Here is a 24,709-nt window from a genome sequence, read left to right on the forward strand (position 1 = left end):
TCTCTCTGACATTGGGTAGGATGTCATTAAGTGGAATTCAGTTCTTCAGACTACCACATAGGAGAATTGGATTACTAGAGCTTGAAGCGACTTTTACAATCTTAATGTAAACCTTTGAAATATCGCTTATCAGTCTCCACCAAGGGACAAATCCCTGACGAATGCTGAAAATACCAGGAGGCTTACCAGAAATCTCAGAAACGTGGGAGACTGGTAACTGTGTAATATTTGATAACAAGCAATTGGAGTGAAATGCTCCCAATAAGCAGCACTACAAGAAGGTAGGTTATAGGGAAGGTGGGAGTGAATCAATAAAGGGAAAACAAAACAATAGTGGAAGAATGGGGAATGTGTGTGAACTGAGATAAAGGTGGGGTACCAATGCAACTACACAAAGTGTTGCCAGGCGAAGACTGCATGGGGAAATGCCCTTATTTATTGACTGCCACTATTGCCCCAGAAGTGTTGTTCCCCACCTGGATGTGGAAATGCAAAAAACAGCCAGGGGTCTAGTCTTTGTGTGTCTGGGATGCCTTCCATCCCCCTGTTCTCCAAAGCCTCCAAAGTTTACCCCTTGGAATACAACAATGTTTCCAGGACTACCAAGGGTCAACCAGGTGTTCCCCACAGAGACTAGTTACCCTAAAAGGAATCACATTGTTTTGGATATGTAGAGCTCCTCTATAGCCCATGCTGAGTCTGTCCCCCTCTCTTCTAATAATTTGGTTTCTTACACATAACCTCAACAACCTCAGACTATTCAGAGTTCATTCCACAAACAATTCTTCCATAGGTAATTCATGGAGGTCTTAGATAGTAGCTACATCTTTGATAGCCTTTCAGTTTGAAGACGCACAGCAAATTGTCCTCAGATCTCTCATAACCATCTGTTATATTGCTTTTCAGTTTTTTCCTGAGTGTGAGTCTCATGTGCTTCCTTTTTGATCTGTTGATTTGCTTAAATTATCCACAAAACCCCAGGCCTTGCATGGTTCCAGACGATCCATTGTCTGTTCCCTGAAGTGATAAGAAAGTTTGCAACAAAAGGAATATGTAATGAGCATTCGCTGCATGAAGATTTTTTTTTATATTGTCATGATAAAGTTTATTGACGACCTATGTGAAGTCAGGAAAACACATGCCTGAGCAAGGCTATATCTGTTAAGATCCTTCATTTTAATTTTCCCTACTGTGTAAGAAGTGGTAGGGCAGGCCTTAAAAATAAGCACTTTATTTACCATGCCTCTGTCAACTGTCCCAAGAGGCGGGCTTATAGTTGTGATCCTACAAGCCAGTTGTGAAAAACCTTCAAATTGCATCGTGAATTGACAGGAACCAATTCAAAAAGGTAATGTCATGTGCAAGAAAGTAATTTTTTTATCAGTAGTATAGAGAGATTAAATTAAGTGTAATATTCCAAAGTGTTATTTTTATTTCAGTTACACGTGTTGCATAATTTCAGCAGGCGGCTGAAAATCAGGGACATCAGCACTCACTTTCAGGAATCAGGACTTATTTTTCTTATTAGACTTTGGCTCAGAGTAAGAGGGGGAGAATAAGGCAGGAAAAGCAGAAAGAAGTAGCAAGAGAACGGTAAGAAAACAGTGGCAAAGAGAGAGAGCAGAGATAAAAACGAACCTACTAGAGCGAGGTAAAAAAAATGTGAGGCATGGAGTCGTGAAAGAATGATATAGTATGGGTATTCAAAACTAGGCAGTTTGGCATTCTACCACCATGCTTTTTGCTGTTCCTTGGTGAAGCCCTAGGAAAAATATCAGGGCTGCGCATTTATGTTCTTTATAAATGAAGCACTGCAGATGACAAAGTGAAATTGCATCCCCTGGCTTCTCATTCAAACTGCCGGCAGATATCAAAGAACGTAGCACACTCATGTGTACTAGATTCTACAAATTTACAGTTCAATGCATAACTCCTCACTAAAACAAAAACATCAGATTATCATACATTTCCCTTATTTACATTGTCGTGTAGGCTCTCATTATCCTAATGAGACTACTGGATTTTGAGCAACAAGATCGTCCACGGTGTGGGGGACTGAGTCTCGCCCACAGTAGATGGAGCTTGTCACTCCAAATCCGGGTTTTGCTCCGGCTAACTAGCATACCTCATCTCTCCCAAATGGTAGAGACAATTGGGCAGTCAAGCGCATGACATCTTAATACTTCTCAGGGAAGTCGTGGTCACTCAGGTCACAACCGGTTCTCTCATACACAGTGCGTCTCATATATAAATGACAATAGAAGCAGTATAAGTTTTAAAGATTGGTTTTCTAAAACAACTTCATTTTAGATAGCAAAGCGTGAGCTGCAACAACCAGAATTACACAACACAGTAATATTAAAATGGTGACGATGAGAGTGAAGCACAAGAATAAAGCTATCATAGTGCCTCTAGGTTATTCTCTCTCTAAGTTATATTTTCGAGCACAGCATCTTAAGCTCTAAGCCTGCCTTTCAGGTTCCCCCGGGAGGACATCAACCCTCATACCTGAGCAAAGGCCTGTAATCTGCATCAGCATCTGCAACGGGGCATTCAGCATACAGTTGTGGGTCCCTGGCTGGAATCTCCCTCTTGACGTGTACTAGGACTAGAAAGTGTTTTTATAACTAACATGCAGATGTTCTCAGAAAATGTCCCTACGTAAGGATGTGTATTTTCTACGAATGGTGGAGACTAAACTTCTACCACGTTTACTGGCAAAGTACCAGACTGTAGCCTTGACTGAAGCACAAGGCGATCAAGAATGCATTGTTTGAGAACACAGTGCTGAACTAAGCTAAACAGTGTGATAGAAGAAATTAAAACAAGACCGTAGAAACTGGTTATTGTAAAATAACAGTGCGAAGCTGAATAAAATATATCTGGGGCAAAGTGCACAGCGGCCTAGTATGTTAAACTAACGTGCATGAAGCTACATTTAAAATGGCTAACCTACATCCTCCCCTTGTCGGTAGAAAGTGGTTTAGGCCAAAGCTAAAATGCCCTAAGCTAAAATATATTTAAAACCCTATTTAATTTTGACAAGTCAAGAGGACACACAAGCATACTACTCAGCAATTTAAAAGGAGAGCATGCGGCCAAGAGCCGAATTCAGAGGAAAATGTAAATTTAGGATAGTTCCAAATCAAGCATCAGTCATGGAAAGCAGGAGATCCTCCACCTAGGCAGATGACAAAACCAGTAAATCCGCGCCAAAAACCACTAAGGAGCAGGTGTGTTCCATAGCCCTAATGTCAACCAAGGCGGCATCCCGTGCAGTGCCTATTAACGAGTTAATGGTAACTTCCTCCAGGAAGGGTAGTTCGTAATCAGCTTCTCTGAGCAAACGCAGCCGCAGCGTGCATGTCTGGTAATGAACCCTCAACGAGAACATCAACAGATCAGCTTCAATCACTGAGGGGCGTTGCTGTGAAAGACAAACTTCCAGTGCATGTTCGAAAGAGCACCAACAGCACCAAAACACAGGCTGCACACAATCCAAAACCGGTCTGAATGACAGAGACAAGTCACACCCCAAATGTTCCAGGAGTGTTGCTCCAAACTGCTCCATCATGCGTTCACGACACAGCTGCGCTGATGGGAGCGCCTTCATTTGTCCTTGTTGCGGGGGGACAGCCATTGCGGAAAAACAACAGCAACAGCAAAATGCCGGTTAATAAAGCCAAAGTTATTGGAAATCCCCCAAAAATGCCTCAAAAAATCGCATGAATAGCCGAAGGTATCACACCGAATATAGAGGAAAAGGTGTGAACAAAACCAATACCAACAGCTTTGAAAAAATGTGCTAATCCAGCCGTGCTGGACGCATTAAATATACGTTCCACGAGTTCACCAAAGTGTCTCGGAAAGTTCGTATTTAACAGGGACTGTATTTCTGCTGATGACCTTGCCACTTGAAGTGCGTAGGTTTCGCTTGCAGATGTAAGGGCCACATGCTTCTGAAACAATAAAGCCTTCAGTCTACTTAACTTGTCAAAATTCACCTTGGAAGTAGCAATGTGAGGCCAAATATCAGCTACCTCCTTAAATTTAGTGGGAGGAACCAACACGTTCCTGCAGCATGTAATGACCTTAGAGACCGAAACAACGTTAACTATTCCGGCCCGCATGCCACAACAGTCTTCACTATTAAGGAGGACGTAGCTGCCGTTTGAAAGCACCTGGGACGTGCGTTTAATCAAGGGGACTGGACCTCCCTTCAGATAGCAAGCCAAGTTCGCAACCGAGGTATTACACGCCCCATGCAAGGACAGCTGCTTACAAATCATCGAATGGCTCACTGAAGTCTCGCATTCACTACTGCTAAGAAAGACCTCTTTCATGCCATTGAGGCATTTGTACGAGAAGGGAAGCTCCCACACCTTATGGATGTAACTATCTCCCAACTTTTCGTATCTGCCTACCAGAACATGTTTCAAACAAGAAGTGAATTGTAATGTAGAAATAGGCAGATTAATAACCCTGTGTATCAACGATTCAGCAGAAGGAATCTCTGCCACAGTAAAAGGCAGTCTTTCTATTTTTTCAATGTTAAGCATGACATAAGTCGCCTCCTTTTTAGCCATTAGTTGTTGTTGTCGCGTCAAATTAAAGGACAAAAATATTTCCCTGGCACTGATGTGCTGCCACGGAACGCGACCCGCCTTCAATGTCTGAAGTGTCCAACCCAACTGCATAATGGACCTGGTCTGACTCTGTTCATGATATAAAGAAGACATATCAAATCGTATAATGTCTATAGCAGAAGAAACAATGTTGTTAATTGTATATATCCGGTCGGACAAGGTGTGAATCCCATTATCCACAACAGCTAATGCCTTTTTCAAATTTTCCTGATCTATCTGCCTTAACCGGGCTGCAGGCTCTTGTTGGGAAAGTTTCCATATTTCATTGTATACCTCATGCAAGAAACGCTTCTTACGTGGTATCTTTGGGCCTGACAAGAAATCTTGTAAGTCAGTGTTGTTAGGCAGGAGACTGAGGTGTGTCTTAACCGTGTCTAGTGAGGATGAATTTAGCCACTGTTGGCACAATTTTCCTACACTATGGCGGTGATTCTAACCGCGGCGGGCGGCGGTCGCCGCCCGCCATGCGGTTACCGCCAAATGACCGCACCGCGGTCACAAGACCGCGGCGGCCATTCTGGCTTTCCCGCTGTGCTGGCGGGCGACCGCCAAAAGGCCGCCCGCCAGCACAGCAGGAAAGACCCAGCAACGATGAAGCCGGCTCCGAATGGAGCCGGCGGAGTTGCTGGAGTGCGACGGGTGCAGTAGCACCCGTCGCGAATTTCAGTGTCTGCTAGGCAGACACTGAAATTCTTTTTGGGGCCCTCTTACGGGGGCCCCTGCAGTGCCCATGCCATTGGCATGGGCACTGCAGGGGCCCCCAGGGGCCCCACGGCACCCCCTACCGCCATCCTGTTCCTGGCGGGTCTGATGGCGGTAGGGGGTGTCAGAATCTCCATGGCGGCGGAGCGCGCTCCGCCGCCATGGAGGATTCTCAAGGGCAGCGGAAAGTCGGTGGTACACCGCGACTTTCCGTTTCTGGCCGCGGCTGAACCGCCACGGTCAGAATGCCCAGCGGTGCACCGCCAGCCTGTTGGCGGTGCTACCGCGGTCATTCGCCCTGGCGGTTTTTACCGCCAGGGTTAGAATGACCCCCTATATGTTGTAATTATGTCAGCATGTTCTGGTGATATATAGCGAGGGTCTGACCTACTCGTTCGGAAACCCCCCGAGGAGGTGACAAAACGTCGATGACACCTGTTGGTATCAATTGGCCACAATAACAACCCGCCTGGACGTGTCAGTGAAGCATTAAACGTACCATCCTGGACCCACTCATTGAGCTCATTTAGAGCTGCATTCGTGTACTTTTGCCAGTTATCAAATTTTGCAGGGGCAGGTATACTGGGCACGTTTAATTCTCTAATTGTGATGATGCCCAGTAAAATACGCAAACTTTTCAGAATATGTTTTTGAACTCCCTTGCGGGGGAGTTGGGCAATGTTCCCATTGTGTATAATTAAATATCGTTTTTGGACTCCTCGCTTTATGTATGGAGTGGTGCCCATAATATTTATAGCAAAACGTCACCATAATTTTCTTTAAACTGGTAAACGTCTTTGCTTTCATAGACAGTATAATATTGCAATTCCGTCATCATAGAATCAACTGATTTCACATCCTAATCATCAGATACAATGCCTGGTATGACTATATTGTTCATTGATAATTTTAACACATACGGTACTTGAATAATTTCAGTGGGAACATATATATCAAACATTACTTTGTCCCACACAATCACATCAGGAATTGGTACTGCAGAAATGTTCACAAAGGACAAGTCTCTTCGAATCTTATGTGATGAAAAATGTGGTTTCAAAACCTCTTCCACCTGTTCAACCGCTGATCTCTCGGGAAGAAAATGACCATGTATTAACAAGAAAAAGGTAATAACAAAACCAATCCAGAGCAGAAAGGCTAGGACAATCAAGGAAAGCCATACATAGTTCCATGGAAAAACGAAATATATTTCTTTAAGCCAATGTATTAGCTTATGTGCACCTGACAGGTCAGCTGTCAAAGAGGCAAACGAGTCCGATAGACCGTCGTTGTAGTCGGCAAAATAACCAGAGGCTGTTCGTGTAAATTCCGTAGCCGTGGTCCACGGCGGAGTTGGTGTTTCCTGAGGTGGTACACTGTAGACAGCACCATCCGTCTGGCTTGTAGTCATAGTGACTTGATCAAATGTTTCTAAATTGCTTGTTGTTAGTGGAACTAATGCAAGATCATCATCCACCCTCCCCAAGCTCGGAGAGGTATCAGTGTATTTATAAACAACTTGAAGCGGAACTTCTTCTCCAGTAGTGAGAGGGATTCGGGAACTACTGGACGTTCCTCTTGGTCGGCTGTGTAGAATCGGCCACATGTTGTAGTTTGACATTGTCAATGGAAACAAAGCGATTTTCTTTGGCACCTGGCAACGGTGGTAGAATAACAGTTCTGGTACCATGTATCCCCAACACAGGGACTGGTGCTCGATAAGAAGTACCAAATTCTTTTTTCACTGCGACCTTTTCACGCACAAGATTCCCAACCCTGGGAATCCAGCTGGTAGGTGTTACTGGCACATCCTTAATTCCTGTGGAGGCAGCACTTTTAGAAGCGTTATCTTCACGGAACTGCTGTAATTCCTGTAAGACAGTGACACAATCATTTATGTCAAAAGGTGTTTCTGCTGCCTCCACGCCAGGACCATCAAGATCCGGAACAAACATTTGTGTTCTGAACAGGTACTCATATGAAGTATGACCCCCCCCCCAGGGACCTTCTAGGCAGGTTATTTAGTGCTCTCTGAACTCCATACAGGTGGGTTAGCCAACTACGACCCGTACCTAAGACTCTGGCCGTTAAGGATTGCTTTAAATCGCGGTTTAATTGCTCCACAACATTATTTCCCTCGGGATGAAATGGAGACGAGTACTGGAGTTGGACCCTCTACGAAGTCATGGTGTCCCTGAATGCCCTTGAGGCAAAAGCAGGGCCCTGGTCCGAATGGAATGCTGCAACTGCATATGTACCGACAAAGACTCGCAAATCTTTAATAACAGTCTGAGCGTCAGCCGAACGTTGTGGCCAAACCCACACAAATCTGGAGCAGGAATCAACAGCGACTAATATATATTTGTATGCACTTTCAGGTGTTAATGGACCTCAATGGTCCAAGTACACACATTGTAATGGTTCATTTGAAATTAAGAGGGGAGTCTGCGTGGGCGCTAGGCCGTGGAAACTTTAATTTGTAGACAGATGTCACAACAAGGGACGTACTGTTTAGTCTCTTTCTAGAGACCGGGCCACCAATAGCGGGCCTGTAAGAGTGAAATGGTAGCCGCCACACCAGCATGTGCAAATGCCACCCCCTCATGCGCTGCTGTAATCAATTGAGGTCTTACATCTTTATTGGGGATGTCACGTACGCCTACGCCTGGAATTTTAACCTCAGCGTTCAGCATACTTCCCATCAAGTACTGATATTTATTAGGGAATCCTTTAGGATATGGCGTGCCATCAACCGTAGCTTTTATGGCAGCCATAATATCTGTGTCTGGTTTAGAACTCGAACGAGTCACTACTGACTTTGCGGCTTCATCAGCCAAAGTATTTCCAGCAACGTGTATTCCAACGCGCTGGTGTCCAAGTGTATGCACAACATGGACTTTGGGTTGCGTCTCTTTTAGGTCTGCTACCTTCCCCCACAGGAGTCTGTGTTTTATGGTGTTGCCTTTTGAATCTCTGAACCCATTCAAACGTCAGTAATGCAGGTATTCATTAAAAGACTGGACGCAATAATATGAATCACAAACAATCAGTGTGAACTGTGTCGGATCCATATGTTCTAGTGCCATCAGTAGAGCTTTTAGCTCAGCCAATTGTGCTGTACAATCCCCTAAGGTCTGTGTATAGGTATGTTGGGGACAGAATTTCTCCCCCTCCATATGGCCGCTCATGACCGCGCATGCAGCAGAATATTGATGTTCAGTTCCAATCGCTGGTTGCGCAGAGCCATCGGTGTTCATGACTGCATGATATTGATCAATAGGCAAGGTGTCAGCGGGAACTGGATATTCTACTTCATATTTTAGAAATTCTTGAGTTTGTAACTTTGGGTCAAAAATGTAGTCTACATCAGTGGCTGTTAAAGACGTAGCCCATTGTATCCATCGTGGATGAAGTGCTTTTGCGTTCGGGTCGCTAGCTTTTGTACCAGCCTCTAAGGCTGGAATAGGAGAAACGACAATAATGTGTTTTCCTTGGGCAAGAGGTCTTTCTTTAATAACAGCCATCTGCACAGCAGTGAGAATTTTCTCTGTGGGCGCAAAGCGTTGTTCAGCAGCTGAATACAAATGTGATTTGTATGCAATCGGGACAGTCTCACCTTCATTAAATGTGCCATAAGTAAAACCGATGGCCCCAGCCATTACCCTGATGACCAAATGTGTCTTATTGTCCTGTGTGTGTAAATGTTTTGCTGCTAGCGTATCTGCCTGTAACTCACGAAGAGTACGTGTATGTTCAATTGTCCAGAATTTACTTGAAAAATCAGGACGTATTAACTCATATCAGGGTTTTATGCGTGTAGCATAATCAGGAATGTATGTTTTGCCAAAATTTAGAAAGCCCAACAATGATTGAAGTTTTTTAATCGTATTTGGTGGTAGCAATTGTGCACATTTTTCAAAAAATTGTGGCGCTAGGCTCTTCCCTTTACTCGACAGCTCATATCCCAGGAAAAGGACGCTGAGGAAGGCAATTTTTGACTTTTTGAAGTTAAATTTGTAGCCGATTTCGGCAAACCCTACAACAATGCAGGTTACCCGTTTTAAATGTTGTAGTAACTCGTCATCCGTGAGATATATATCGTCCACATATGATAATGCTTCAGGGTCTATCTCGTGTAAAATAGCAGTCACACGAGCCGCAAACAGTCCTGGGCTGTTCTTATACCCCTGGGGCAAACAACAGAATTTTTTCTGGGAGCCTAATGTGCTAAAGCTAGTTAAATCCCTGCTTTCAGGCACTATATTCTGGCCGAAGAACCCATTAGAGATATCTAAAGTTATTTTGTATTTTTTCTGCACTATGTTACTCATTAGTGCAGTGCTGTGTGAGTTTTGTATAGCATATGTACGTGTATGTCCGTTTAAATGTCTGTAGTCTAAGACTATTCTGTATGAATGGTCCGGCTTAGCTACAGGGAATAAGGGATTATTCATCGGTGAGGCACAGGGTTCAATCACACCCTGGTATTCTAATTGCGTAAGTATCTCTCTCACCGGTGCCCTTGCTTCATGTTTTATTGGATACTGCGGTTGTGGCTGAGGTTCACTTTTAATGGGAATGACATGGTATGGAGAGTCCCTATCCCACCCTACGTGATTTCTATATAACGCAGGTGCTTGTGCTAGAGCCCATTCTATAGAACAGGACTCAGTGAGTTCCTCTGGAACAAGGGGCGAGAAGGAAGGTTTAATAACCTCTTCTCCATATGGGCAGGTGCGGACAAAATCAGGCGGCCTATCTTGTTCGACCAACAAAATGTCATATATTTTCACTACATGGTCCCAAAAGATTGCGTGTATAGTGCGTTCAATGTCTCCTTCCAGTTGTAGAGTTACTTTATACACCCTATCGGGTTCGGAGACATGCATGTCTGCTGTTTCTACTTGTATAAAGTCATCAGTTGCTTTCCCCTCTAGATGCTCTAGAAGATTCCGGCGAACTATTGTGACCTCTGCCGCGCTGTCTAGCAGTGCTAGAGCCCAGATCTTGTTCTTCAAGAGAACCCTCTTCCTGAGTGGCATGTCTAACTGAGACAGCTGCCATTTTTTTCTTTTTAAATTGTGGTTTTTGTTGTACGGTGTTCTCTTCCTTCTTAACAGAAACCTCCGAAGAGCGTTGTGATTCCTGTCTCGGTTTCACGTACTCTGTTCTCCGCTCTGATCACCCACCTCTCTCATTTCTCTTTTCCAATGAGTCCTGAAAGGAATGAGATTGGCGTGTATCAGTATATTGATATCTATCAGGCGTTTTTTTTATATTCTCTCTATTTCTGAGATTATATCTATTCTGTGGGGTCTCCACTCATGGAGATTCTCCCCTTTCTTTTTTAAGTGTTTGTTGTTTTTTCTCCCAGCGTTTCTTATTACCCTCAGGTTGATGTTTAGTATTGTCTTTATTAATTTTACCCTGAAATTTAGGTTTTTGTGTTCTAGCCCCAAGGCTATCTCGACCAATACTTGCATATGTTTCCGCTATTATTTTAGGCAGCTCTCGCTCCTGATCCTGTTTCGGAACGTCACGGAGCTGCATGCGCACTGAGAGTGCAACTCCTTCCCTTTTAAGGTTACTTAGGATGATTGAAGAAACTGTGGCAAAATTGCCCATCAGTTGCATCCCTAAATCCATATTCGCAACTGCAGGATGTGGTGTATATGTGGCCAATAAAGGCCAGGTAGGACTGTCATTACTTAGTGGACCTAACCTTACTGGTAATATTGTATGGGGTAGGGCGCCATCAAGCCAATTATTAAGTTCTTGATAAGATATAGGTGTCTCTAAATATGCGTACGCCCTGTATTGCCCAGGCACGTTCGCAACTGTATATGTATGAAAAGTATTTGTGTTCCCATCAACTGGCGGAAATGTGACCCAAGAGTAAAAAAGTTCTGTTCTATAGGCTGCGTGGGCATCCACCACAAATGTGACTGGACCTCCCTGGGCCATAAGGCCATGTGCTAGCAAATGTGCTGTGAGAGGTGCGTTGTGATCGCGCTCCCCTTGCTTTTTGTATCCCTGTCTGCCTGCTGCCCCTCGTGCCCCCGCCGTCCCCCTCCGTCCTTCCGCCGCTTTTTGTCATTCTTCTCTCGCTTTTCCGGTTTTTTGTACCCCTTCTAGGTACTTTTCCGCTTTTTTGGGCCTCCTCGCCTCCCCGAGGCCCTTCGCCGCTTTTCCCGCTCTTTTTCCCCCCTACCCGCCCTCCTCCCGCCTCCCAGCTGTCCCCGCCTCCCCGGCTACCCCTTATATGGCGGCCGCGCCAAAGGCGCGCCTAAGGCAAGCCCGTCTGCACCCGTCCGCGCCTGGACCGTGCCCAGCGCCCGAACCCCTGGCCCCCGCGCCCCCCGCCTGACCTACGACTCCGCCTTCCTCGCCAACCTCAACCCCGCACGCCGGGCTGCTACCGCGCCACCCCGAAACGTACCCTCGGACCCTTCACCTGCAGCAACTGCCGCCTCACCTGCCTCCGGACCCACTCCGCTCCCGCCAAGAACTACTCCCCCGGAAACAACCTCCACTGCAGCCTGGTCAACACCCGATCCATCCACAGGCACGCCATTGAACTGTGGAACCTCATCAACTCTACGAACCCGGACATCGCCTTCCTCACCGAGACCTGGATGAACCCCACCTCGGCACCCGACATCGCCATAGCCATCCCCGACGGCTACAAAATCATCCTGAAAGACCGCACCAACCGCATCGGAGGAGGCATCGTCATCGCACACAAAAACTCCATCCGCATCTCGACCGACACCGACAACTCACTCCCCGACGCCGAACACCTCCACTTCACGATCCACAGCGACCCCACAACCACCCTCAGAGGCACCCTCATGTACAGACCACCAGGACCTCGCACCAAGTTCAGCGAAGACATTGCAGACTTCGTCAACCCTCACGCACTCTCATCCACCGACTACATCCTCCTAGGAGACCTCAACTTTCACCTGGAGAACCTCACCGACAACAACACCACCGCCTTACTGGACAACCTCGCCAACCTGGGACTGAATCAGCTAGTCAACACCCCCACCCACTACGCCGGACACACGCTCGACCCCATCTTCTCCTCCAGCAAACACATCACCTTCAGCCACACCACCGAACTCACCTGGTCGGACCACAGCTGCGTCCACTTCATCTTCAAGAAGACCACCGTGCTCCACCACACCCAGCAACCACCAAGAAGACACTGGAATCGTATCACCACGGAACAGCTCGCATCAACCCTCTCCCAGAACCAACCCACCAGCACCACCGACCCCAACGTAGCCGCCAACAACCTCACAAACTGGATCTCCGACTGCGCCAACCTCCTGGCTCCCCTGAAGACTCAAGCCAGCACCAACAACCACAAGAAAAACTCCTGGTTCACCGCCGACCTCAAGAACTCCAAGAAAGAATGCCACGCCCGCGAGAAGACGTGGCGCCTTAACCAGACCGAAGAGAACATGTCAGCTCTCAAGGACGCCACCCGCCAACACCACCAACACCTCCGCGCCGCATGAAAAACAGCCTACCGGAGCAGACTTGACAACAACGCCCACAACAGCAAGGAACTATTTGGCATCGTCAAAGAGCTCTCCAACCCGGAAGCAGAAAACAACTCCATCCCTCCCTCACAGGACCTCTGCGACTCCCTCGCAACCTTCTTCCACCACAAGATCACCGACATATACAACAGCTTCCCGACCGCCGACACGAGCCCCCCCCGGAACCCTCCACCGACACCACCACCATCCTCACCTGGAACCCTACCACCACCGAGGAGACCACCCGCGTAATGAACTCGATCCACTCCAGATCCCCATCGGACCCCTGCCCGCACCACATCTACAACAAGGCCGACGACATCATCGCACCGCACCTCTGAGACGTCATCAACGCCTCCCTCACCGCCGCCACCTTCCCGGAAAGCTGGAAACACGCAGAGCTCAACACCCTCTTAAAGAAACCTACAGCAGACCCCACCGAACTCAAGAACTTCCGGCCCATCTCTCTCCTGCCGTTCCCCGCCAAAGTGATTGAGAAAATTGTCAACGCTCAACTCACCAACGCCCTGGAAACCAACGACTCCCTCGACCCCACACAGTTCGGTTTCAGGGCCAACCACAGCACCGAAACCGCCCTCATCGCAGCCACGGACGACATCAGAGCCCTGACCGACAAGGGAGAGACCGTGGCCCTCATACTCCTGGACCTCTCTGCAGCCTTCGACACGGTCTGCCACCGCACCCTGATACGCCGCCTCAGCAACGCCGGCATCAGAAGCAAGGCCCTGGAATGGATCGTCTCCTTCCTCTCCGGAAGGACTCAGAGAGTCCGCCTGCCCCCCTTCAGATCCACAGCCACGGAGACCATCTGCGGCGTACCTCAAGGATCCTCCCTCAGCCCCACTCTCTTCAACGTCTACATGACCCCACTGGCGAACATCGCACGCAAACACGGACTCGACCTTATATCATACGCCGACGACACCCAGCTCATCTTATCCCTCACTAACAACCCCACATCAGCCAGGACCAAACTACATAAAGGAATGAAGGAAGTGGCGAACTGGATGACAGACAGCCGTCTGAAACTGAACACAGACAAGACGGAGGTCCTCATCCTCGGCCCCACTCCCACCGCATGGGACGACTCCTGGTGGCCCCCCGCCCTAGGCAGCACTCCCCAACCCACCGATCACGCGCGCAACCTCGGCTTCATCCTGGACTCTTCCCTCACCATGACCAGACAGGTGAACTCGGTGACCTCGGCATGCTTCAACACCCTCCGCATGCTCCGCAAGATCTTCCGCTGGATCCCCACCGACACCAGGAAAACCGTCACCCACGCCCTCGTCACCAGCCGCTTGGACTACGGGAACACCCTGTACGCCGGCATCGCCACCAAGCTGCAGAGGAAACTCCAACGGATCAAGTACGCTGCCGCAAGACTCATCCTGGACATCCCTCGCCACCACCACATCTCCGGACACCTGAAAAAACTCCATTGGCTACCCGTCAACAAGCGGATCACCTTCCGACTACTCACCCACGCACACAAAGCCCTTCACAACCTTGGACCCAAACTCATCAACAACCGCGTCTCCTTCTACACCCCTCCGTGCACTCTGCGCTCCACCGGACAGGCCCTGGCAGCCGTACCCCGCATCCGCAAAGCCACCGCCGGAGGTAGATCCTTCTCTTTCCTGGCAGCGAAGACCTGGAACTCTCTGCCCAGCCACCTTCGCGCCATACCTGACCACCTCTCCTTCAGAAGGCAGCTCAAGACCTGGCTCTTCGAGCACTGACCCCCCCCCCCAGCGCCTTGAGACCCTTGATGGGTGAGTAGCGCGCTTTATAAATGCGATTGATTGATTGATTGATTGATTGAGAGGTTGTCTCATGTTAAGAGCTATTTGTACAACCTCGGGATTCGCCATCATAGAAGCACTAAGAGTTCAGAGAAGGCACACCAAGATAGTTTTTTTTTTCTTTTAAGGTTCAAGCTTGAACAACCACCAGCTGAAAATAGGATTACCTATATGACGGTGGTGGAAATCCTCAGTACCACAGACGTCTCCGTATACGGAACTGAGGGGTCATTACATAAAAATCAGACCGGGATATGCCGGTGGACCCGAAAATTATAGCCTGACCAAACGTTGGCGGCACCATGTCGCGTAGGCTCTCATTATCCTAATGAGATTACTGGATTTTGAGCAACAAGATTGTCCACAGTGTGGGGGACTGAGTCTCGCCAACAGTAGATGACGCTTGTCACTTCAAATCCGGGTTTTGCTCCGGCTAACTAGCAGTGCCTCATCTCTCCCAAATGGTGGAGACAATTGGGCAGCCGAGCGCATGACATCTTAATACTTCTCAGGGAAGTCGTGGTCACTCAGGTCATAACCGGTTCTCTCATACACAGTGCGGTCTCATATATAAATGACAATAGAAGCAGTATAAGTTTTAAAGATTTGTTTAATAAAACAACTGCATTTTAGATAGCAAAGCATGAGTTGCAATAACCAGAACTACACAACACAATAATATTAAAATGGTGACGATGAGAGTGAAGCACAAGAATAAAGCTATCATAGTGCCGCTAGGTTATTCTCTCTCTAAGATATATTTTCAAGCAAAGCATCTTAAGCTCTAAGCCTGCCTTTCAGGTTCCCCCGGGAGGACATCAGCCCTCATACCTGAGCAAAGACCTGTAATCTGCATCAGCATCTGCAATGGGGCATTCAGCATACAGTTGTGGGTCCCTGGCTGGAATCTCCCTCTTGACGTGTACTAGGACTAGAAAGTGTTTTTATAACTAACACGCAGATGTTCTCAGAAAATGTCCCTACGTAAGGATGTGTATTTTCTACGAATGCTGGAGACTAAACTTCTACCACGTTTACCGACAATGTACCAGACTGTAGCCTTGACTGAAGCACAGGGCGATCAAGAATGCATTATTTGAGAACACAGTGCTGAACTAAGCTAAACAGTGTGATAGAAGAAATTAAAACAAGACCTTAGAAACTGGTTATTGTAAAATAACACTGCAAAGCTGAATAAAATATATCTAGGGCAAAGTGCACAGCGGCCTAGTATGTTAAACTAATGTGCATGAAGCTACATTTAAAATGGCTACACTACAACATCTTACATCAATGTAATTACTAAAATAACAATAAATACAAGATGGAATTGTGTTTTCATCTTCAGGCAAAAGTAAACAAGCATTTGCCAAAGTCAGTACATTTCAGAAGTGAATCCACATTTTTTGCCTAAGATATCTGCTGTGGATGCCTACACATCTTCTGCACCCATTTATGTGTGTATTTGTTCAAACATTACAAATGTATTTAAAAAAGGATGCTATGGATGTGCTAGGATTCACAGCAGCCATCTTTGAATGTGTTATTATTATTTGAAAACTCATTCACATCCATCCAGCAGCTTTCTTTGAATAGGTTTGTTCAAGTAATGTAAACTTATGCCTTGACGTCCACCATGCATGCACACTTGCAAGTAGTCATCTTGAAATGCATAAGAGCTCAATATTGCAGGAGATGCAAAAAGGTTTTTGGGAGAGCGGAGGGAGAGCAACGGGGTGGGGAAAAGGGATTTTTTTAAAAAATATGAAGGAGGAGGAATGGAAGAATGAATGAAAAAGGCTGAGAAAGGGGAAGCAATACAGTGTGGGGTGGTGGGGCAATCTGAAGATGAAGCAGCATAGGAGGAGAGGACTGGTGTAAGGAAAAAAGGTCCTTGATGGAAGAACTTAAGGAACACATTTAGAAAGTCATTATGATAATCAAAAGTAAAGGCTTCCACCAGTCTTCTAAAAGAAGTGCTTGGGGCAAAATGGTGATTTTCCGAACACCTTTACAAAGTAATATGTTGTATTTTATCCTGGCTCACCCTTAGGTGCTGGTAGAGGAGATGGCTGTTCTTGCTATCATGTTTGCAAGCTGCAGCATGGGTGAGAATTAGCTCTCCCACCCACCACCAGAAACAAGGGCCGCATGCATGGCTACATATGAGTGTCCTGTTGTCCCCTGAGCACCGGCCGTCCCCAAGGGGACAAATTAAAGAGTTCATTATGATGATAAGTGGACAGGAGCAGTGGAGGGTGAGGGAGGAGGTGGTTAAAATAAAATTGCAGGACGCAGAGGGAAAGGCAAATCAATAAACTAGATGGGAAAGGAGAATCAATGCAGAGAGTGAAGAGAGCAGGGGCAAATTGAAGAGGGAAGTAGCACACACGTGAGAGAGCAACCAAACATCCTCTCCCATGGAGAACTGAAAGAAAAAGAAAAAAGTAGGTCCCCTATTGTAAGCAACATCAGACATGAAAGAACACAAGCCAGTCAATCAGAAGATTGTGAGACTGAAATATTCCTGGGCGTGACAAACAGATAATTAGGGAGGAATACCATTGAATCAAGAGGAGACAACTGAGATAGATAACTACATAATCCAAACCTAATATATTTGTATTGGAAATAACTGGTCTGACCAACAGACAGCTGAAGCTATCTGTAGCTGAGACCTAAAGAACAGGCCTTAGAGCCCTCTGCCACTAATGTCACATAAATGGCAGAACGACCAAAGAGAGTAGATATAATACAAATAAATATTTAAAATGATAAAACTAAAACTAAATGTAACATTTTGTGTACAAATAATTTAAAATTACTTGTCATTTACATTACATATGTTAGATTTGTGTGGTGGAAACATGACTATTACTGTTAACCTTGCTTATATTGTTTAGGCAACAGAGATGCTTCTTTTTAACAAGATGTTGACGGCAAGAGAAGCATGTGCCTTGGGCCTTGTGGCTGATGTTTTCCCTGACAAAACCTTCCATAGTGATGTCTGGAAAAGATTAAAGGATTATGCACTTCTTCCAAAGCAGGTCAGTTTAAAAAGTGTTTGTTCAAAACTACAATTTATGGTACAATCTCCTCAGGTTTTTCATGAAGAACACCCTCATCACTCATATACTTAACCACCATTCTTCATTTTCTAACTCATCAGTTGAATTACACTCTTCTCTACTCTTTAAAGTTTAAAAAAATCCGTCAGTCCCTTATTTACTCACGCTGCTTTAATCTCATCCTCAAATGATATTTCAAAGTTCTTCTTAGCTCAACTTAATGGCATAATATATTTTTTAAAGGTAGAAGGAGCAGAAGAAAGAGTGGGATTTGGATCAACCCCCTTTAGCCTTTAACTTTCATGTGTTTTTCATGAATTTGCATTGCTGACATCTAACACATTTATTCTGTACCTTTTGTGTTCCCATTAGGTTTTAGTAATGGGAGCATCAAGTAGTCCTTTTGTTAGACTGTGAATATACATGACATGTAACAGGAACCAGTTGTGTTCTTTAATGTTTTTACTTTCTGTCACAAAGACATTTCAATTGCTGATTCATACCTTTCTTGTTTAGGAAGTGTGTTTGGTTTACATGTATCTAGCCTGTTACAAGTCAGTGCTATTCATTAAAAACCTCTGCACCATCATGTGTTTTACTTTGTTGTCATTTCAACATTTTGCTGGATTTACAGCTTGATTTGTTCGTAAATAAAGATGTGAAGGCACATAGCCTTTCTTAAAAACACACAGAAATATCGGCCATTTGTCAAAAGTACTATATAATATTTTGTTGAGTGAGCCTTTTAAGTTCACAGCTTACAACATAAGCTTTGTCTTCCAACTCATTTAACTAATACTATTCTTTGAAGGTACTGATTAACTATTAAGGAAAAGCACACATACACAATCTTGCTAATAGATCATTTCTTTTCTCTATTACTGGATTTTTTAATATTTCATGCAGCCAATTGTACACAACAAGCATAAGCAATTTAGAGCATCAAATCTAATAAAACTACTCATCCATAGGCAGAGAAGTGTTATTACTAATAACAGTACATGTTTGTGATCCCCTCACCAATGTGAGGATTTATGTGTAGAAAATGCGTCAAATGTTTTACCGCCGGCTAACGCCATTCCTACGCGCCATGCGGGCACCTTATTTAAGGAATGACGTTAGCCGGCGCTGCGGACTGGTCTGAGTCAAAAAAAATTACGCACACCAGGCAGCGCCGGCGTAGGGGAAAATTGGGGTTGTGCGGCAAAAAATGGTGCAAGTCAGGTCAGAGTAAAAAATCAGGCCTCAAACCGGACTGGCGACATTTTATGACGCACAATCCCCATTGAAATGACTCCTGTCTTGGCAAAGACAGGAGTCATGCCTCCTTGCCCAATGGCCATGCCCAGGGGATTTCCCCCCCTATGCCACTTTAAAAAATTAAAAAAAATACTTACCTGTACTTACCTGGGATGGGTCCCCTCATCCCTGGGTGTCCTCCAGGGGTGGGCGAGGGTGGCAGGGGGTGTCCCTGGGGGCAGGGAAGGGCACCTCTGGACTCCTTCCGAGCCCACTGGTCCCTTAACGCCTGCCCTGACCCAGGCGTTAAAAAACAGCACACATCAGGGTGTGCGCCATTTTTTAAGGCCCAACCCCTCCTGTGCGTCAAAATGACGCTGGGGTATAAATAAGGCACACAGGCTTTAAAGTCATTTTTTGGACAGAAACGCCTACCTTGCATATCATTAACGCAAGGCAGTTTCCCGCCTCCAAAAAATGACGCACATGGTGGAATTTCGACGTCCGCCGGTCGGGCGCCAGAGTTTAAATATGGGGCAAGGTTTGCAGCGTATGTGCGTCAAAATGTTTGACACACATTCGGCGCAAACAGAGTATAAATATGCCCCTCAGTGACCCAACATTCCAAAGCAGATAGTAAACAGAGGAGACAAGAAGCCAAGCCGCCTACTGCGACACAGAACTAAAATGGTGCCCATCAGTGTGCCAACCAGATCCGGTGGGTGTTTGTGATTAGCCGAGAATGGCTCACGAGAAGAGTCCCACAGTGATTGCAGAGGCCAAGTGGCGCATTGTGTGTGGCTTCCCCCCACACACCACTACCTGAAAGAAAAGACCACTGAGTAGGTACAGCGGTTCTCCAATTGGCTGTGGGACCTTTGAGACCCAGGACTACCGAGTCGAAGAGACAAGGGTAAAGTTCAGAGTCTGCTTGGGGTCGCATTGCAGCGCCCTGGACTAACAAGGTGTGCGGGGGAAGCAGTGGGGCTCCTGCAGTGATTTGGAGGTATGCGCACTGCACATTTAATTCAGGCCTAGGGGATGAACAATAGTCTGACCAAAATGGCACCTGCTCGGAACCGAGGAGCCAGAGGACTATGCCAATAATGAATAGTGGTGGCAAGAGAGCAGAATAAGGCTGCAGTGGCTTTTCTGAATATTTCTTCCCCCATTCCCATTGACTGTCATATATTGCCTGCTGAGTCCTACTGGCAGCGGGGAGCCTGGGGGGAAGAAGTTGTACTTGTGCTGGAGATTCAGTGTGATGTGGAGTCTAAGATGAGCAGAGGGACCGGTAAGAGCGGCACAAGTTGGTGGATCCTGGGACACCACCTACAAATTACAGACATCCCATGCTGTGCCGTATGCTATTGTGCTGGAGATACTGGTGACACTATCATTGGGAGGAGGTAAAACTAATACAAGCATCAGCAGGCCCTGCCTCAGTGCCCAAGAACACTCTGCTCTCCCTCACATTCTGAGATAAAATATATTGAAACTGTTTTCAAACCAAATGCCGATATGTGAGCCATTGTTGTCCCTCTTCCCATACCCCTGAGAGTCATAGACCATGCAGAGACAGGCTCCAGAGCAGGGCATGAGACTTGGAGACCAAGCCTAACTTGCATCGGGAAGTGCTTTGTGAGATCAGATGCAACAAAGGGGGTGCTGAACTGCTATGGATTCCCAAGGTGGAGTGACCACATAGCCCAGCAAATAAACTTGGTGTAGATGAAGACTGAGGACATCCCATGCCTGACACGCAGTTGGCTGAATAAACATAGGAGCTGGGGTGGAGAGCCCGCCTGGATAATTGTACATCTGTGTAATACAGAGGAGGCTACCCTGGACTGCGAAACTGGCTACTTAGGGAAGGAGAGGTCTGGGACAAGTGACAACAGTGCATCCTTGGCTACACATATGGCGACCATACTACAAGCAATACAGGACAGCAAAACATTACTGGAGACCCAAATAGGGTAAAAGAATTGGAGAACCAACTGAGCCCCACTCTTCTGCAAGTGAAAGATCGTATTAAGAAATATGCAATTATGGAGAAGGAGGTGAAACTATTGTTGAGCAGACTGGAGGACATAGAGGGTAGGTCCTGGCACCACAATGTCAGAATCACTGGTGTACTGGAAAAATCAGAGCTATGGAACATCAAACTTTTTGCTGAGGAATGGTTGAAAAAGACTATCCTACAGGGTAAACCATTCCAATTCTTCTCTGTGGAACAAACCTACAGAGTTCCATCCTACTCACCACAGCCAGGAGCATCAAATCACCACACCTGATCATAGTGAAATTGACAAACTTTAGAGATAGAGATGTCATTCTTCAGGCAGCAAGGAAAAATGGCCCCTGGATTATAGAAGGGCACAAAGGACATCTGTACCCGCACTACACAAACCTAGTACAACAGCAGCGAGGGGCATTTCTTCCATTCAAAAAAGTTTTGCGACAGTTGGAACTCAAGTGCTCTCTTATCCACCCGGCAAAGCTGAGAATAGAGCACAAAGGGAAGACTTAGCTCCTCTTGACCGCACAGGATGCCTGTTCATTGCTGGATCAGGGGGGCCTCAGTTTGGACCCACTACCTGGTGGGGGAAGGGACAAAAGATGGAATCTGGACCTGTCAAGGCACAGAAGTAATAAAGGGAAAATCAACACATCCTCCCACACCAAGGAACAAATTAAGGCAGCACAGGAAAAGACAGTCAAGGAGATACAACATTGCTCTGACGTTCTCAGTAACAACAGATGGAGACCCCTTGCTTTGGAGGGGGAGAGTAGCTGATTGGAATGAACCAAAATGGAGCACAAAACAGAAAATGACCAGTGCCTCTGGTGACACCCATGTTGTCAGAACATTTGAGTTAGTGGATGTCTGGACTGACGGCGGGGTCTGGTAAGACTGACATTGGCTTTGGGGCACTGGACAACACCAGACCTTTACTCGCTGAATGGGAACAGCCTGCGGTGAGATATTAACACACGGACTGCCTCCTTAGGGGTCTCAGTGACCACTCCCCTTTAGTGATAACACTAGCTATTCAGGCACCAAGACCAAAAGGGATGTGGAGAATGGAAGCATGGTGCCTCACCAATTAGCAGGAAGTTAAATGCTTAGATAAAGTTTCCAAGCATTGTTTTAAAGAAAATAAAGATTTGGTAGAAAGCCAGGTTACACTGTGGGAGCCATATAAAGGCACCATTAGGGGTATCATTATCACTGGGTAAATAGGAGGCAGATGGGAGAAGTGCGCTAAATTGACGGCCTTGGAGGGAGAACTGATCCAAATAGAAATCGAATATGCACAGACCTCAATCCTCCCAGGTAAAACAGCTCTGGACTTAAAGAGGGCACAGTACCAGGCAGTGGCCAAACACAAGGCCAGAACATCTTATTTAGCAAAGCAGAAATTAATATACAAAGAAGGGAAAAAAAACTGGTAAACTGCTCGTGTGACTTGGCAATAAAGAAAGAGTTAGTATGACTGTTAGGAAATTAAAGACAACCTCCGGCGACACGGTGAGTGGAAGCAGTGAAATGGCAGAGGAGCATGCCATGCATTTGGAACACTTGTATGACTCCCAGTTGTGGGCCCCTGAATGGGAAGTTTTGGACTTTATAAATGAATGTTCCCTGAGAAGGTTGGGGGGAGACCACACAAGACTCCTAGACGAAGATATAGTAGTGGAGGAAGTATACTCCGCTTTGGGCCAAATGCAAGCCTGGGAAAGCCCTGGGACCAAAAGGATTCCCGATTAAACTGTTCAAGAAGCTGTGGAGGTGGACAGAGGCTCCTCTGCATGCGGTATATGTGAAGGCGTGTCAGGAGGGAGAGTTACCAGATGATATGTGTGCTGCGATGATAGTTCTGATCCCAAAGGCAGGTAAACTCCCAAATAGATGTGACTCGTATCGACCCATTTCATTATTGAATGTGGATTTTAAGATTCTGGCCAAACTGTTGGCCACCAGACTGAGGGTGGTGGTAAAAGAATTAGTACATCCAGACCAGAACGGATTCATGCTGGGTTGTTCAACCAAGCTGAATCTCAGACTACTACATAGCAACATTTCAAGACTCTCCAGCCAGTAGAGCAATTGCTTCCTTGGATGCAAATAAAGCCTTTGATTCGGTGGAATGGGCCTACCTCTTTAGGGTAATGGCCAAGATGGGGGTTGGGCCTAAATACATCAAGTGGGTCAAACTGCTGTACGACCAACCTACAATCAGAGTGCAGGTTAATGGCCACACCTCACAGGAATTCAGCCTGTGAAGGGGCACGCAACAAGGATGTCAACTTTTGCCAGTGTTATTTGCCCTTGCTATAGAAGTCTTGGCGGCATGGGTGCGTGTGGATGCGCGGGTATGGGGCTGACCCAGAGGTTGGGGTGCAGACAAACGCATCTCATTGTATGTCAATGACATTTTGCTATATTTGTCCAATGTGATCCAATCTTTGGATAGACTGGAAGATATCTTCCATATATCTGGGGAACACTCCGGTTTCATCACAAACTGGGAGAAATCACTACTGTTCCTGGGGAGAGACACACACCCCAAGGAGTCGCAGCTTGAATATTTTAAAATCTGGATAACTAAACTTCTAAACCCGTCCTACAAGGCACACATGGAACCCCTGCTTAAGCATCTGTAGCAAGACATGACTTCACTGCCACTCTCCCTGTTAGAGAGGCCGGCAATGTTTAAAATGGTGGCACTCTCAAAGTTCCTATATATATTGCAGAACAGGCCTCATAAAATACCAGAGACCTTCTTCACAAAAGTGGACTCATTAACACGAACACTACTTTGAGCAAGAAGACAACCCCAAATAGCCATGCGAGTCCTTCATTGGTTGAAATATGAAGGGGGTTTTGCTTTACCAAATGTGCGGAGGTATTATGAGGCAGCACAAGTCAGTGTAGTGAATGACTGGGCATACGCGGAATGGAAATTCCCGTAATTTAAACAAGACAGAGAAGGAATCAGAGCAAAGAGCTACTTACAGGCACTGTATGGGGCAAATTGGCACCCAAAGTGAACCCTGCGACAGAGACAATAGTGGGGATGTTGAATAAACTAACTAAGGGAAATGGGATGGAGTCGTTGATTCACTCCCAGAATATCATATTATGGGAAGGCTCCAGACTAAGTCCACCTACGGCCCTGCAGGTGTTTAAAGGTTGTGATGCCATCGTCCTGTCTGCACTGGAAGACGTGTGGGATGCAAATGAGATGTGGGATGGTCTCCTTCTCCTGCCTACATCAAGAATATCAGTTGCCAGCTGCAGTATGCCCTCAGGGAATATGTGACCCTGGAGAAAGAAACACAAAAAGATTCTCTATTAGAAAATAGACTCCTGGATGGGGGCGGGTAGAAAATAAATTGATCTCACTGACAAATGGTAGTGATGAGACACATACAGGCCACCCTGCTGACATTACAGGGCAAGTGGGGACATGAAATGGGATAGTTGGATGAGGAAGACTGGTGGGAAGCATTAGAGTTCCCTCGGATGGTGGCAATAAAAGTGAGTTTAAGACAGATCGAGCTCAAGGTCCTACATAGGGTATATTACATGCGTACCATACTCTACAAGATCGTAAGACTGGTGATGTAAGTTGCCTTAGAGGTTGTGGAATGACGAGTACTTTTCTACA

General features: G+C 46.3%; 1 protein-coding gene across 1 annotated transcript in view; it reads left to right on the forward strand.

The window, feature by feature from the left end:
• Nucleotides 1-24,709, forward strand: part of LOC138268125 (enoyl-CoA delta isomerase 2-like) — a 1,004,455-nt gene that overhangs the window by 939,794 nt on the left and 39,952 nt on the right. The window contains exon 7 of the mRNA XM_069217527.1: nt 17,628-17,771. Within this exon, the coding sequence (XP_069073628.1) occupies nt 17,628-17,771 (144 nt within the window). The remainder of the gene's footprint in view (nt 1-17,627; nt 17,772-24,709) is intronic.

This window comes from Pleurodeles waltl, chromosome 2_1 (assembly GCF_031143425.1).
Source record: "Pleurodeles waltl isolate 20211129_DDA chromosome 2_1, aPleWal1.hap1.20221129, whole genome shotgun sequence".
Classification (NCBI taxonomy): Eukaryota; Metazoa; Chordata; class Amphibia; order Caudata; family Salamandridae; genus Pleurodeles; species Pleurodeles waltl.